The 16,037-nt window shown below is 47.0% G+C and overlaps 1 protein-coding gene across 6 annotated transcripts in view; it reads right to left on the reverse strand.

Moving 5' to 3' along the window:
- The window catches only part of ZNF536 (zinc finger protein 536), a 449,051-nt gene that overhangs the window by 137,609 nt on the left and 295,405 nt on the right, over positions 1-16,037 (reverse strand). For 4 of the 6 annotated variants that reach the window (XM_070388022.1, XM_070388023.1, XM_070388024.1 and 1 more), the window contains one exon: positions 13,385-14,953. In XM_070388022.1, coding sequence (XP_070244123.1) covers positions 13,385-14,953 — 1,569 coding nt within the window. Of the gene's footprint in view, positions 1-5,086; positions 6,876-13,384; positions 14,954-16,037 lie in introns of those variants that run through there. The other 2 variants (XM_070388026.1, XM_070388027.1) reach the window with 2 other exon arrangements.

Here is a 16,037-nt window from a genome sequence, read left to right on the forward strand (position 1 = left end):
CTGCCTGGGGCCTGCATGGCAGCAGAAATCCTAAAATAACTGGAATGTGGATGATCTGCCAACCTCCAACTTACTCATTCAAATTCATTTTATTGTCTTGAGGATGTACAAGGGCACACAAGTGTATCCTTTGGTGGATGACAAAACTAGAGCAATCAACCCTAACTCTACTGTACAGCACAGGGAACTCTACTCAGTACACTGTATAACCTATATGGGGGAAGAACCTGAAAAGGAATAAATAAATGGATATGTATAACGGAATCACTTTTCTGTATACCTGAAACTAACAGACCATTGTAAATCAACTATAATCCAAGATAATTTTTTTAATTAAACAAAAGCCAAGGAATGGAGGAGTTCAAAGTTGGAGATAGTGCACACTGTCCCAAACTCGGGGGCTTGCTAGCCAACAGTGACTTTGAGTGGCCACAGGAATGCTGAGGATGGAAGACTGGAAGGGTTGCAGGTATGGAAAGGGATGTGAATTGTTCCTCAGGCCCCGTGCATGCAAGATGGAGCACAGCATGACCCCTCTTCTCTTCCTACCTCCCACCTTTCCCTTACTGGGTTGGAGTGTTGGGTGGGAGTGGGGGCTCCCAAGAGGGACTACATACTGTCACACCCAAGAGGGGCACCTTGGATTATCAAGTTGATATCAGTAAAGCACTTGAGGAAACCTTATCATCATGAAAATACTCAAGCTCCACTGTGAATACAATAGGTTGTAAAATGAAAAAAAGTTAAATAATCAGATTTTTCTTGCACTACTATGAACCCAAAGATCCACTTTTATTGACTCCCTCTTTTAAAAAGAAAAATTGACCAACTTCTAGAATTAGAAGGGAAATGCCTCAATGCTCTTCTTACGAGTTAATAAAAATGTCTTGATGAAGAAGCAAGAATTCATATGCCCCATTCTCAGACTGAAACCCCACATGTTCATGTACTTGTGGGAAGACCAACTTGGTGCCCACACCTGGGACCCTGCAAGACTGAGTGCTCATGAGGACTCTAGAAAAGATGGAGTCTTAGAGAGTCACCAGAAAAGTCAAGCAAACAGGGATCCTGAATGCCATAGAATTTGAGACCCAAGAGGATACTGAGGGGACTTGTCCAAGCTCCTTGGAGCACAACTGCTGTAGACACTGTAGGTCCTCTGACCCCCGGGCCAGCCCTCCATCCAGCCTCCAGAAAGCCTGGCCCTAAGCTGAGTGCGTGTCCCAATATTTAAAATCTGCAGTTAGCGTCCCACCTTAGAGTATGAATCTGCCCTCACCCTGGGCTCTGGAAGACGTGACCCTCTGCAGTGCACCACGGATGTAAAAATCCTTAGACCAAGGGGTTCTGGCTTGTGCTGGATGCTGTCTGTGCCCGACCCCTTCCCCTCTGGCTCCCCAGGACACCAGTGGCCTCTTGTTTCTCTTTCATTGTGACTGTTTCGCTGTTGGGTGAGCAGCTGCTGCTGCTAAGTCGCTTCAGTCATGTCCGACTTTATGCGACGCCATAGACAGCAGCCCACCAGGCTCCCCTGTCCCTGGGATTCTCCAGGCAAGAAAACTGGAGTGGGTTGCCATTTCCTTCTCCAATGCATGAAAGAGAAAAGTGAAAGTGAAGTTGCTCAGTTGTGTCTGACTCATAGTGATCCCATGGACTCCAGCCCACCAGGCTCCTCCATCCATGGGCTTTTCCAGGCAAGAGTACTGGAGTGGGGTGCCATTGCCTTCTCCAGGGTGAGCTGTAGTGACTCTCAACTACTGAGAGCTGCAGAGCTGGTGGATAAATGCCCCAGCTTCTTCAGCCCTCAGGGGTCATTCTGAGGTGAATGTCACATCGTGTCCTAGAGGATCCCAGGGGACAATGCCTAGTCCCTGATCAGTGGCAGCTCTGTCAGCACCCTCAAACATGCCTCCCAGGACTGCCCCCCCCACCTCAACAAACTGCACCGTGCTCATGTCAGGCTCTGCTCTGGTGAGACCCTGAGCAGGTCAGCCATGGGCTCTAGAAAGATTGAGAAGATTAATGGACTCGCATTGACAAGAAAGAGGCCAACATTCTGTGAACCCCCAGTTAAACCCTGAGGCCTCTGCACCCCAGTAAGACACCTGCCTCCACCTGGTCCCTAGGTGCAGGGACAAGTTGGGTGGCTTGTCCTTGCGACTGCCCCAGCCCTCCCCCCAGGACATACGAAACACTTGAGTTCCAAAGAGAAAAGCAACTTGTCCATCATATAAAAAGAGCAATAATTTGGTAAATTAATTGCAAATTTGCTTTCCCCGCTTGGTTGCCTTTCTCCTTTTCTGTGGATAATTGAGAGTATATTATATTAATTCGACAACAACAGAAGTTCAAAAAGAAAACTTAACCTTGTGAGCAGTGGGTTACCATTAGATGGGTGTGTCTGAACAACTCTACAAAGAGCATGAACGACAAACCCTTCATACAGCCAGCCAATTTCTGGGTGCACAGATGGAGACTTTTGCTCATGAAACTGCTGTGCAGAGTTCCCCAACTTTAACCTTGAGAATGCAGTTTGCTCTAGAGACAAAATCCGCTCCTGCACAGATAACACTGTACATGTTGAGCTGCATACTTAGGGCTGTAATTCACTCATCATGATGTTTCTTTGAGAAAAAGTGACTATAGGTAAGAAGAAATCGTCTCCCAAAATTTGGACTCTTTTCCCCTCCACCAAAACATCTGAGTTTCTTCAAAACATGAGTAATTGAAGAAGTGGACTTGAAGACTAGTTTTCACCATGAGCTGCACAAGCCTTCTCCCCCTCAGTCTATCCCACCTCATGGCACAGTTACCTCCTTGAAACTCCTTTCCCCTCTTTCCACCTCAGACCAGTGGGCCGTCCTTGCTTAGAAGGGTCTAGGCTTTAGGGCCAAGGGTAGAGTCATAGGGGATGCTTGGGGTTGCCCCAAATCTGAGTCCAAACAGGTTGCGCTTTTTGTAATGCCATGTGGGGATGGGGAGGGGGAGGCAGGCTTCCAGAAACAGGACCGCCGGCCCCCACGCTGAGCTGTGAAATGAAGTCAGCTCATCCAGGAGGCCTGGATGCACCCAGCTCCCTCACAGCCACAGACAGGATGTTCCCAAGAACATTCAGCTGGTGAGAAAGGAGTTCTTCCCCAGAGGCAGGGGGATGAGAGGGAGGTGGGGAAGAAGGGGGCAGAGGAGGGAGGGTTGTGAAATGAGAGAGGGTAGGAGGCTGGGGGCGGCTCATAAAGAATTGGAGGAGAGAATCCACAAATGTCTCCTCTAAGCTTGAGAAGCTCCCCTGGGGGAGCAACCCAGGAAATACCCCTGCTTTCAAAGTGGAAATGTGGAGACCCCGTTAGGGAAATCGAGCCCTCGTGGAGGGAAGAGGGAAATAGATGCCTGGATAGGGGGCTCCAGGGAACTTTCCTGCCGTCAGCACAAGGAGCCAGGATGATCTGTTTCCTGCAGAGGTTCTGCCTCTGTTGCCAAGACCTGGCCGCTCACGCTGCACTGGACTCCCAGCCCCTTCCCTGCTGGAATGGTGGTCTCGGCAAGGGTTCCCACAGTGTGCAACATGACCGTAAATGAAGAACAGTGCCAGGGACTATGTGTTCAACCCCGGGCCCTTCAACAGAGCCCTCTGGTCCCCACCGCACCCTGGCCAAGGGGTAAAGAGGGTGCCCCTTCACAGAGTGGATAGTGGTGAGCCCCTCCTTGGGAGCTGCAAAGGTAGCTTCTAAAACCCAACGTGGCTTCAGGCCCCGGTGGAGAGAACAGGCTCACAGAGGCTTGGTGTGTGTGAGGAGGTGATGCAGGGCTCATGGAGCCATCAGGGACCCAGGAAAGGGCAGGGATGAATTCTTGTCCCAGGGCAGTTCCCCAGACTCAGGTGGTATTGGAAACAAAGATGAGATCCCCAAACCCCCAGAGTCTTTCTTTCAGTTCAGGCTCTGCCTACACACTGCTGGTCAAAGCTGGTCCAGGTGAATGTGGCTGGGGTCACTCGCTATACCTTGGCTAGGCATGTGGGCGTCCACCAAGTTTTCCATCAGAACCCACAATGCATGTTCTCAGCTTCATGGAACAGTATCCTGTTTTCAGAATCTCTCACTTTCACTTCTTATCTCCAATAAGACACAACCTAATCCTGTACTCTATGGTCTTCGGGGTTACTTGAACAATTTCCATGAGACCTACTGAAGGGAATGTTTTCAGCAGTCAAGGTGACAAGGTTGACCTACTGATGGGCCAGGTATGTTCCAGTGGACGCTTCTGGGCTTCCGTTCCCTTGTACACAGGACACTTCATTTATCTGGAGAAGGGGGGACCATGCTTGGGGCTTGGGATTCTGTCAAACAATGATAATACCTCCCCCACCCCCAGGACCAGTTAGCCAGGCAGCAGCATGTGCATGGAATTTAGAAGTTTACAAAACATGCCCAATTAGAGAAGCTTGGTAACACTGTTGAAGTGGCAAGTGCCTGAAGTCCAGCTCATGGATGAAAAAAAAAAAAAAACCTAAGCGATCACAAAATAAAAGTGAAATCCTTGCTTTGTGCCTCCTGCTGTGATGGGGGTGGGGGCGGAGCTGGCAGAAGCCTGTTACAACAGACAAGGGCACAACCAAAATATCACAGTGGATGAAGTTGCACACTCCAGCAATTCCAAGGGCCTCTCCATGTAAAACTATGCTTCACAGGACGAAAAGAAAATGGTAAAGCTTGCTGGACCAAGGCCAGGCGTGTGTCGTCCTCCACATGGGGGATGAGGGACACGGGGCCTGTGAGCTGTCGTGGGGTCTAATCACCCACCCGAGAGACACTTGTGCACACAGATGCTCTCCCCAAACCCACCACGGTCACCCCACCCAATGGGGAGGTGCCTTGACATTTGTATGTTTAGGAGCTGTGACTCTTGGAGCCTCCTAAAGATGAGTGGAAAATATGGCAGGTGACCCAGCAAACAGCCCATGGGACAGCACCTCTAGCTTCCCTGAATGTCCTGTTGAGGCTTCCAACAGACAGAGGGATGTCAAGGGTGGAGGGTGTTGCGGAGTGAATTAACATAATGACTCAAAACTGCACTAATGTTTCACAGCTTTTTTTATTAGCAATACCAAGATAAGTTATTGAAGCATTTTTAGTATTGTTTTACATTCCATTCATAAATGACCTAACTTGTAACTCAGCATACAGCACACTTAGAGATATAGTTTGACACTTATTCAGAAAGCTACAATTATTATAACTTACATGCCTTCATTACCAGGAACACCTTCATATATCTTCTAATTACTTCAACAATACTCTATTCCAAAGCACACGATAACCCAGTACAAGTTTACACATTTTGCTTCAATCACCGTTTTTAAGGAGTAGATGTTGAGGTGCTGTTCACTGGTATTTTACCGTCATCTGTTCCTGGTTAACGTGACGACCTGACACAATATTAAACTAGCAATATTACTGCTTAAATACTATGGAGAAAGAGAATTACTGCACTTTTCTGTATTCTTCTAAAGTGTTACAAAATACAGGACAATCGGACACAAGCAGTAATGCCGAGACCATCACAGGGCCCGCTTCTAGAAGCTGTGCTGAGCGGAAGCCCCCCCAACAGGGTTTCCACAGGTGAAGGGACTCCAATCCACCCGTGTTTGTTCTGCAGAATTCATGACTCTGAGGGAATTTTCTCTCTCGCTCAGGTTACTAAGCCTTCACCATCCTTCGCTAATAGTGGAACATATGGGGCAGTATTTTTAGTCTCCCTGATTCTTTGCTATATATACTGTAGGTTGGTGGTGTATACACATACCTATGCCAATAGTAATTATTTATTCAACACACATATGTGTATACATTCTTCTCTTGACTTTACACGATTAACAAGCTGCAGAGAGCCACCGAGGAGCACGAACAGACAAGGGCAAATCCAGCTAGACCGACTAGAACAGGGGGTGTCACTTACCTGCAAGAAAATGTGCAGATTCATTAAACAATCCAGAAACCATGTGGGCTAGAGGCATTTGAAAGCAAGGGCAGGGCCACACTCCCTAATTGTTTAATGGAATGATGACAATAAAGCAATATTTATAAAATTTGGTCCTTCCATCTCTGGCTAAAGCAAGAATAGTCTATGTGATTAGAGCAGGTTGGCAATTAGATGCAGAGGCGCTGTTGATCAGAACTAAGAAATAGGAGATAATTACTACTTATTTGAAACCTGGGCTTGGCACATAACATCTGAATAAAAAGAAGAAAGAACCTGATTCCTTCAGCAGCTAAGATGTCTGTAGCTAGATGGCTGTCCATGCCAACCACCACTTTGATTCAGCAGCCTCAGAAGGCAGACCCCAAAGCTTAAGCCCAGGGTCCCCCAAAGCACTCAAGATACACATAGGGTCACCCTGCTCCTATTGCATATGGCGGTGGCTGGGCCTGCCTGGAGAACTTGCATTTCCCCAGGGATGTGGATGTCCATTCTGACAACACTCTCTTCACTTGGCATTCTCCTCCTCTCTCCCAATTTGAAGTCATCATTGGGGAGTAAAAATTACTGTATACAGGCATGTATGTTTTGAACCAAAGAGTTTGGTTGGTCTCTTCTCCCAGCCCAGGCTTGATCCTGGGCAACAGGTATCATGCGATCCGAAGAGAACATGGATACGGCAACCAAAACGAAAGCTACCAGACTTCTGCTTCGGAGGCACTGTTGATTCAGACAGTAGCTTTTGGAGCCAAAAATATGCAGCAAAAGGAAAGGAACATAAACAAGGCTAAATGTCACCAGTGTTTGCCGACTTACAGACACCATCCATTTGTTTGTTCTGAAATGACGAGTGGACCATTTGGCAAATACAATGGTATTCACACAACAGTTCTGTCATCCTGCAGTGCAAACGACATCACATCAGTGGCATTCCCATTTAATTTAAACAGAAGGAAAGGGAGGAGGAGTAGAATGCCGAAAGAGTTTGGAGAGGGCTGTCATCCAAAGAGGCCGCACCCGGTGAGGCTCTGGATGGGGCCAGGGGAGAGCCTGTCCAGGGCGCTGGTTTCTGTGGGAGACCCAAGGGGATAGCACCTGTACATTGTCCCACCAGAGACAAAGGGAAAGGCTCTGCAGCCAGCGCAGGGGCAGAGCAGGCAGGATGGGGCGGTGATTTGCATTAACTGAAAGGATCTGCCCCTGGACTTTAGAACAAGCCAACTGGTCCTCCCTACTGAGGTCTAACGTCAGGCCCTGGGCATGCACTATGCCTGGGGGCAGGCTGGACAATGGAAGTCAACAGCCAACCTGGAAATGATAAAATTGGGCAAAGAAAGGGAGTGCAAAAGTTGTGCTTTATCCACAGTGTCTGTAAGCTGATAGTAAGAGTCAGCTCAGGAAGAAGAGAAGAGGAGGATAATTGCTCATTTGGCTTTAAATAAAGCATGGCAGCTCTAGAGACAAGACCCTATGGCAGAGACTCCCTGGGCCTCCTAGGCTCACTGCACTCCCATGTGTTGGCTGAACTTGGGCACCTGTACACTTGGTAGATTTCAATTTGGTGGTTCTCTTTCTGTGCCATTTAACTAATTTTCTTTCTCCATTAGAACCTGTTGGCTTCAGGGCCACACCTTAAAACTTAGAATTATCCACGAGACCAAAAAACGTACCACCTATCATAGGCTATGCACCGGGAGCTTGTGCTTGGGTGCCTTCATACATACATATGCAGTGTTCACAGTGGCACACACGCCAGCCACAGCTCGGTTGGAAACCCCTGACTAACCACAGACATTTGCCATTTCTTAGCCAAAGCCTGAGGTGGTAAGACACTTCCTACTCTGAAGCACCAGCTTTCTATCAGGAGGAGAACTGGGTAGAAACTGGAAGGGTGTGACCACAGTGATGGGATGTCACCACTAAATTGCCAGAACTGCCTTCCAAGCTAACATTCCCACATACCAAGAAATAGCCATCAGTGACTTGGCATGGCAGACATGAGGAAATAAAATGTGTCTCCATAACCTTGATGGAATGTAAGATGTGTACCTGCTCAGTGCTAAAAGGGACAATTGCAACCCAAAGATGTTTGGGCAGTGACATCACCTACTTGTGATAGCCTAATGTGGACATCATCTCTTCTAGAAAATATCAGCTCCATTTATCCAAGCTCTTCTACCTCCATCACCTCTTTTTATCCTTACGCTTCTGTCCATCAAAGAGCTCCTATGTCTTTCTTGTCTGCCTGCTTTGGCTGTGATGGTGGCAGCCCTGGACCCAGCATGAGTCATGGAGAAGGGTGTTCTCCTACAAGTCTTTTACACACAGACAGAGATGTGACCTTCCAGAAAAAGCTACTCCAGGCTATGTAGGTCTACAAGGCCCCTCTCACTCTCAGAAAGTCTCCTGCATCTCTGGCATTAAACGGCAATAGATGGAATGTTGCAGCTGCTGACCCGAGTCCTGCCCACATCATCTCACAGGCCGGTGGGGTTGCAGAGGACGGTTTTCACATATCTTTTCTAGGGATGACCACAGCAATGCAACCTTCTTTATACTCGAGCAGGGGCGGACAAACTAGGACCCCTGGGCCAATTCTAGCCCACTGCCTGTGTCAGTAAATGAAGCTTACTGGAATGCAGGCATGCCCATTTGTTTCCTTATTGCTTGCTGGCTGCTCTGTGCTGCCCAGCAGAGACCACAGAGCCTGCAAGCCTAATGGGTTCACTCGCTAACCTAGGAAAGTAGTTGCCTACCCCTGCTCTACACTGTATAGCTGGTAAAACGGTGAATATTTTCAGACTGCCTACGCTGAGAAATCAACAAGGTTTTTGGAGTACAGAAGTCACATTTCAAAAAGAGTTGAGCTCCTATCATGTCATTAGACATTTTAGAATACATGAGGCACAGAGCTTTTTGAAACCTGTCTTTTTTTTTTTTTTTTTCCAGGAAGGGGGGGTCCTCATTCTCCCATTGCCATGAGAGAATTCTTGGTCTCAGACATAATTTGGGTCAGGGAAGCCAGTTGCCCCCTAATTGGGAATGCTGAATCAATTGCTGTTAAAGATCCTGCCTTCTCACTTGCTTCCTCCCAGGCTCAGTGGGTCACTCGGTCTGGGAGCCACTGTACAAGGACCTCAGGCCTACCACAGACAAGCTGCTAGATTCTCCTCACTCAGCTGGGCTTCCCTGAGGGTTGGTAACTCCAAGAGTAAGGGGGTTGTACCCTGCTCACTCCCTTTCCCTTAATTTGACTTTAGTTCTTCACCATCAACCCTACTTTTGGGCTCACCAAAGAACATAGAGCAAACTCTGCTCAACACATCATGGTTCCCAGTCATCCATCTAGGGTTCAAAAATAAAAGTAGTGGTTGCTCTTCAAATCCACAAACTCTGGAGTGAAGCAAGTTCTGTGGGCCATGCAGCCAGGCCCACAGGTGTTGTGCAGACCCACCTCTGTGTGGTCTGGGGCCCACCAGAGCACTCTCAGATATCCAAGCTACTGGCTGATCCAACAGTTCATCACATTTCTCAAGCTGGACAAAGGAGCTGTCTGCCTTGTCTTTTCAGTGGATATGAATGCTGCCCTGGTCTGCCCTGGCCCCTCTTATTAGATAATCGCATGGATCCTGTCCCATTACAAGACCAAGGTCAAATCCATTCCAACAAAACCAAGGGCACATCCAAGTTCTCCCACGGCATGGGAATGTCCTTGTACATTATGCTCTTCTACAGAATGAAGAAAGGTGGGCCATGCCTGGAGCCTGGAAATGGGGACTTTGATTGGAGCAGGATTTCTTGTAATGGGATCAGGCCCAGAGTGGGACCTGACTCACTCTAGAAGCCAACAACGCATGCCCTTCAGTTTAATCCAAGATGGCTCAGTCACCTTCTTAGGATCATCTGTAACACGTCTCTGATCTTTAGAAATTCACGCTCGAGCTCTCAGTTGGCAAATGCTGCATGCCTCCCCTACCCAGCTGGCTGGGTTGGCCTTTCTCCTGGTTGTCTCTCACCTCTGCATTGCCTAGGAGTGGACAGCATACACAGGCCAAGACCCCAGGCCTATGACATGAAGGAATGTAGGACCAGAGCTCTAAAAGTTAGAAAGCAGGCATGCAGAATTAAGAATCCAGAAGTAGAGCCTACAACGTGAGGATCACCCACAAACTGAGGGTTAAAGGCCCCTTCTCCACTCACCAGCCTGTGTCAGCAGAGCCACTGAGCTCTGGTGCAGAGGGGGCTCTACATGACTTGAACAAGATCTTTTCTGATGCTTCTCCCAACAATTTTACACCCATGAGAATAGATACAGATGGGCATTAGCTCCTCCGACAAGCCTGTTTCTAGGGGCATCAAAGTGGAGATTTGGGTTTACTAACCAGACAAAGGAGAAGGCAATGGCACCCCACTCCAGTACTGTTGCCTGGAAAATCCCATGGATGGAGGAGCCTGGTAGGCTGCAGTCCATGGGGTCGCTAAGAGTTGGACACGACTGAGCGACTTCACTTTGACTTTCCACTTTCATGCGTTGGAGAAGGAAATGGTAACCCACTCCAGTGTTCTTGCCTGGAGAATCCCATGGACGGTGAAGCCTGGTAGGCTGCAGTCCATGGGGTCGCACAGAGTCAGATACGACTGAAGCGACTTAGCAGCAGCAACCAGGCAAAATCAAATGCCAAACTCTCTTGAGATAAGAACTATCAGAATAACTCTTGGTGGTGCAAAGCCCAGCTTCTTGAGGAAACCAGCTATCAAGCTGGTGGGCCTGTTTGAAAACCCATATCTATTCTGAGTGGAGCAGAGAGGAGGGAATAAACATTAAGAATATTTGATTCCTTGTGCCAATATCATATCCACCTTGGCAAAGTCAAGCCAATGGGAGTTTGAGGTTTTCAACTATCATCTGTGCTTTTTGCAATGCTAAGAAGACAGTAGACCAGGCAGGAAGAAAAATGCCCCCAAATGCCCCCTCTGTAGCTCAGTGAGTTTAAGTTTTCCTCCCAGATATCAGTTTTTAGGAAGGATGAATATGCCTGGCCCTCCCATGTCACAACAGCCAGTAAGAAATCAAGAAGAGGATTTTGATTATGGTAGGCCGGCGTGGGAGAGGGGAATGAGAACTGGACAGAGTCGAGACATCCCCCTACCCCATCAAATACAGAGGCCAGGGAGTGGCCTTTCTTGCCTGCTCCCAAACTAAGCAAGAGGATGCAGAAGAAATGAGGGTAAATGAAATGCAGAACTTGTGCTCTCTAAAAATCAGCATTTTTTGGCTGGAGTTTCTTTTGGCATCTTACCATGAGTTCAAGGTGGAGTAGTGGGACCTGGATGCCCCACTGGGAAGCAACCAGGTACCCTGGAGCCTGGCTGGGCTGAGGGTCTTCACTCCCCTTTCAGGACAGGGGCTGCAACTTACATCTCAGGCTGTCACCCAGTGGCTGAAAGGCTGACTAAGCAAAGCTTTTGCTGGTACCCTAGAAATGTCAGGGGAGTGTGGTGAGCTGCTATTTGGGGAGGGGGAGAATGGCCTGAGAGCTTCAGCTCAGAGGAAAGGGCTCCCTGACACCGCTTCCCCTCCACCCTCGCCTGGTGCAAAAGGACACAAGCAGGCATGCTTCCTCAAAGGCAGGCAGCCTTCCTTTGGCGTTGATAGGATGATGGGAAAATTAATAGGGGTAATATGAGCTCATTTCAATAATAATGAGCTTATAAACATGCCAGGTTTTGATCTTTTCTGATGCATGGATTCCTGGCAGGAACTATGGTCCTACGTAGGTATTTGAAAGAACTGAAAATAGACTTAAAAAAAAAAAAAAATCCCCAAACAACAATGAAAAAGAAAGCACTCCAATCACAAACTTAAAACAACAATAAAAAAAAAAAAAAAAAAAAAGACAAACATCGCTCCCCTGGAAGAAAAGAAAAAAAAAAATTGGACTGACATGAAACCCTTTTCTCCTTCCTTTAAATATTGTTTTTAACAGCTTCAAAAGTAATGAATTGTATGTGACTAAAAATAGATCTGGGGGTGCTGGTTAATGGGGCCTTATGAATCATTCAGCATAAAGAACTGTCAATATTTTTTCGAGCTGTCAGAAATCCATTTAGTGATTTTTGACAATTCAAAAAATATTTCTGACTGCTTGATCCAGTTCTTAGTGAATTAGGGAAGGAGAGAGAAAAAGAAATATATCAATTTAAATTATGAACTGAATCCAGCTTGCTGAATCCCGCTCTGTGCTAAAAGGAATGTCAGGATTCAGAAGTTAAATAGGATCTTTGCTCCCTCCCTCCCTTCCTTTTTCCCTTTCTTGCTTCCTCCCTCTTGTCCTTCTTTCCTTGCTCCCTCCCTCCCTTCCTACTTTCTTTCTGTTTTTGAACAAGTAATGTCACAGAAATGCATTCGTGGGCTACAGATGGGACGATACCATGGTCATTTATCTCTAGTGGGGAAATTTGGGGCTGGAAATAACACACTGAGCTTCAGTTTGGAGAAAGACTTTCAAATAAGAATATCTGGGTGCCAAGAGAATGACTTTGATCCTCCCTGCCCACACCGACATTCATTTGATGCAGTTCTAGGCTTCAAATCTAGCATTACTTTTTAAGATCTGGAATTACTTTGGAGTAAACATATTCTTTAAGGAAGTAAAGAATTGCCAATTTGCTAACAAGATCAGGCAGGCATAAATCCAAGACAGACAGGATCACAACACTGCTAACCAGGGACTTCATAATGTACACTTCTTGTTAGAACAACAGACAGACGGGTGAAGAGACAGACAGACAGAAGGCAATAATAGAAGGCCAAAGTCACAGTAACTGCCATTTGATATGTCTGAAGATGAATCACAAATACCCCACAACCATCTCCCTATTTGGAGAGCGGGTCACTTTATTTCTACATTGTGGTTAGTGTGATATGATTTTAGTATCCTCTAAGTCATTATAAAGAAAAGTTTCAGAAAGCAGATTTGGCTTAGCAAAGCAGTAAGGAATTGTCTTTAGGCATCTTATGCGTAAGTTGAAAAGACTGAAAAGTTTGCAAGTTCCCAGGTCTCTTTTTCTTTTTGTTTTTTAAGTTTTTCCTGTCCCCCTCAAGTTATGGATTAAAAAACAGAGGAGTAGTTCATGCGGTGAGACCCCGCCCCCTTCTCCACGCCTTCAGTACAGGCATTTCCGATCACAATAATGCAAATTGAAACACGAAAGTACGAGGCCCAACACTTTCTAAATGAATTTGACTCTCATGATTGTCTGCATTGCGTATACCGCATAGTTGGGGGTATTTTATGTGTAGTTCAGAATCTGCTCATGGATAAATTTACCCCATTTTAAAAAAATACACAAATCAGCACTGATGTTTTTGGGAAATGAACTAAAGGAAGAGGATTCTAAAACTTACCACACAAGTCTGGCCTCTTGATACATCCAGAATTTGCTGTGCTATTTGCAAGTCCGTTAAAGGCTGCTAAGCCATCAGAGCTATAGGCCCTGAGGACCGACAGCACGTTCATCGGCTTCTCCAGGCCCTGGGGCCCCCGCTCCGGCTTGGGCAGGCCCGCCGTGGGGTCCTGGGCTGGAAGAAGGCCCGGGCTGTGCCACTGCTTCTCCGACGCCTGGGGCAGAGGGGAGACCAGTCCCTGGACAGGCTGTGGGGCGCCCGTGGGCAGCAGGCCATCCCCGCTGTCGCCGCCCCCGTCCTTGCTCAGGGCAGGCGGCTTGCTCATCACCTCCGGCTCTGTGTCAATATCCTCTTCCTCGTTGTTTTCTCCCTTGGAGGAGTCCATGTCCTCCGAGGAGGCGATGTCCGAGAGGTCATCAGTAGTGTTCTTATTTGTGGTTTCGGGGATCAGGATCGGGGCGTCATCTTCGGAGTGGGCCTTCCCGTCGGGCTCCCTGTTGGGGCAGGAGCTGGCGGCCCCCGAGCCCAGCAGGCCTGGGTAAACACTGAACTGCTTGTAGAAGTCTGATGGGAAGCTACAGAACGAGGGGTCCACGTGGCTGGGCCATGGGCCGCCCTTCTGCTCCCCCAGGGTCTCTTTGACCTGTCCTTGGGCCATCTTCTCGGAAGCCGAGTCTAGAGGTCCCATCATGGTGGAAAGCGCCATCTCTTTGTTTGATTGTACCGAGGGCAGCAAGGCCGCTTTACTGGCCTCCCGGGCTTGGTCTTTGCAATTGACTGTCACCCCGATAGTGTTATCTTTGCGTTTCGCTTTGCCCAGGTGGTTGGCCTGGAGATGAAGGGCCATCAGCTCCATAGAGGACGTTGTGAAAGCACAAAACAAGCAGCCGTGCCACGCAATGCTGTCTTGCACAGTCACCGAGGAGCCCGGGAGGGAGGCAGCGTCCGGCCGCACGGACAAGTCCAGGGGCTCGTACTGAGACTTCTCAGACTTCCTGGGGGCCACCTTGCCGCCCACCTTCTCCTCACCACCGTCCGCCCCATGGACCTTCATGGAAGGAGGGTCAGAGAGGGCTTTGTCCTTCAAGTCCTTCTCCTTCTTCAGGGAGCTTAGGACAAAGCTGTCCATGAACGCCTGCAAGGACCCTTGGAAATTCACACCGTTGTTCACGATACTTTGATAAGCTCTCCCGATTTCGGAGAAGTGGGTGCTTTTGGAAGGAAGGTCAGTGCCTTTCAGGGTGTCTGAAGGAGCCTCAGAAGACATGCCACTGGCCTGTCCTGTGTGATCTCCGGATGAGAGCACCCCTGACGTCCACTGCTGAGACGCAGGGCCACCTCTGAAGTCGATTCCGGGGAGACCCTTGAAGGCGCCCCGCAGGATGTCTGGCCTGATAAACAGAGCGGCTTTGTTGGACAGCTCGTCCCTGTGGTCTTGGCTCGGGGGCTGCCCAGACAGTGGCCCAGCTCCGTTCTGCCGCTCCCGGTGGTGCCGTTCGAGGTGGTATTTTAAGGAAGCTGACTGGGTACCGGCATAATCACAGTGGGGACATTTGTAGGGTTTCTCACCTGCAAGATTTTGGTATAAGGAGAAAAAAAAAAAAAGTGTTAATTTCATTTTGGTGTGCTGAACAAGGCTAGAAGGATCAACATTTGTTCTTGGAAACAAAGCAGCTCAAACTAATAATTAGTTAGAGAACAACTGTTTTTTAATAGAAGAATAATTCGTACTCTTAAGCTTTTTTAATGATTTTGTACCATTTGGGACTATTCAGGAATGACATACTATCTACACACAATTAGCTATCTTTTTCTTTATCTAACATGTGAAAACGGCTGTAGATTTAAAAGCTATGATTATGAAAATTAAGCATAATAATTTCAACCACAGTGATCATTAAAAGTAGAAGTTTAAAAAGACAAAGTATGTAACAAATGGGTGGTTGCAATATTTTGTGTATACAATAGCTCTAAAATTTGTTTAAATTATACACATGGAAACCATTTTTAAACCTAAAAATTTTATGGCACTGTTACGCAAGACTGAAATGAATGATTTAAGTCTTGCTCTGCAGTAAATCATGGATATAATTAGCAAATGGCATACTGCACAAGTAATTTATCATTATTTGGAGGGCACCATTCCAGACGGGCTCAGATATCTGCAGACCTACTTCATTGTTTCTAAATAAAGAACTATAAATACCGATTCTATAAAATATTAATACCATTACAGTGCATTATGATTGCAGCATGTAAAGACATATAGTTAAGATAAAAAGCAGTCAATAAAACTTAAAAGAAAATGAGTAATAAAAAGGCACAAAATATATTTAGTTTCTGTATTTGAAATTAACATTATCTACTGGTCTTTGTAGTGCCTTAAATTTGTACTAATGGCAAACCTAATGCTCCGGTAGTAAAATGTGTAATTTACCTATAATAAGCGCTTTCTAGAGAATAAAAATAGCTTTAAAGACGGTTTTAAAACATATAAGATCATTTTCATGAATTAAATATTTATTTAAATCCAACACACAACTTCTATTGTTCTTTCTACTATGGAAAAAAATACCATGACATACAACCGAGACCTGCTTGCATTGTAGGAGAGGAAAAGAGAGGAGGGCAAACAAATGTGAATTTAAATATA

This window comes from Bos mutus, chromosome 18 (assembly GCF_027580195.1).
Source record: "Bos mutus isolate GX-2022 chromosome 18, NWIPB_WYAK_1.1, whole genome shotgun sequence".
Taxonomy (NCBI): Eukaryota; Metazoa; Chordata; class Mammalia; order Artiodactyla; family Bovidae; genus Bos; species Bos mutus.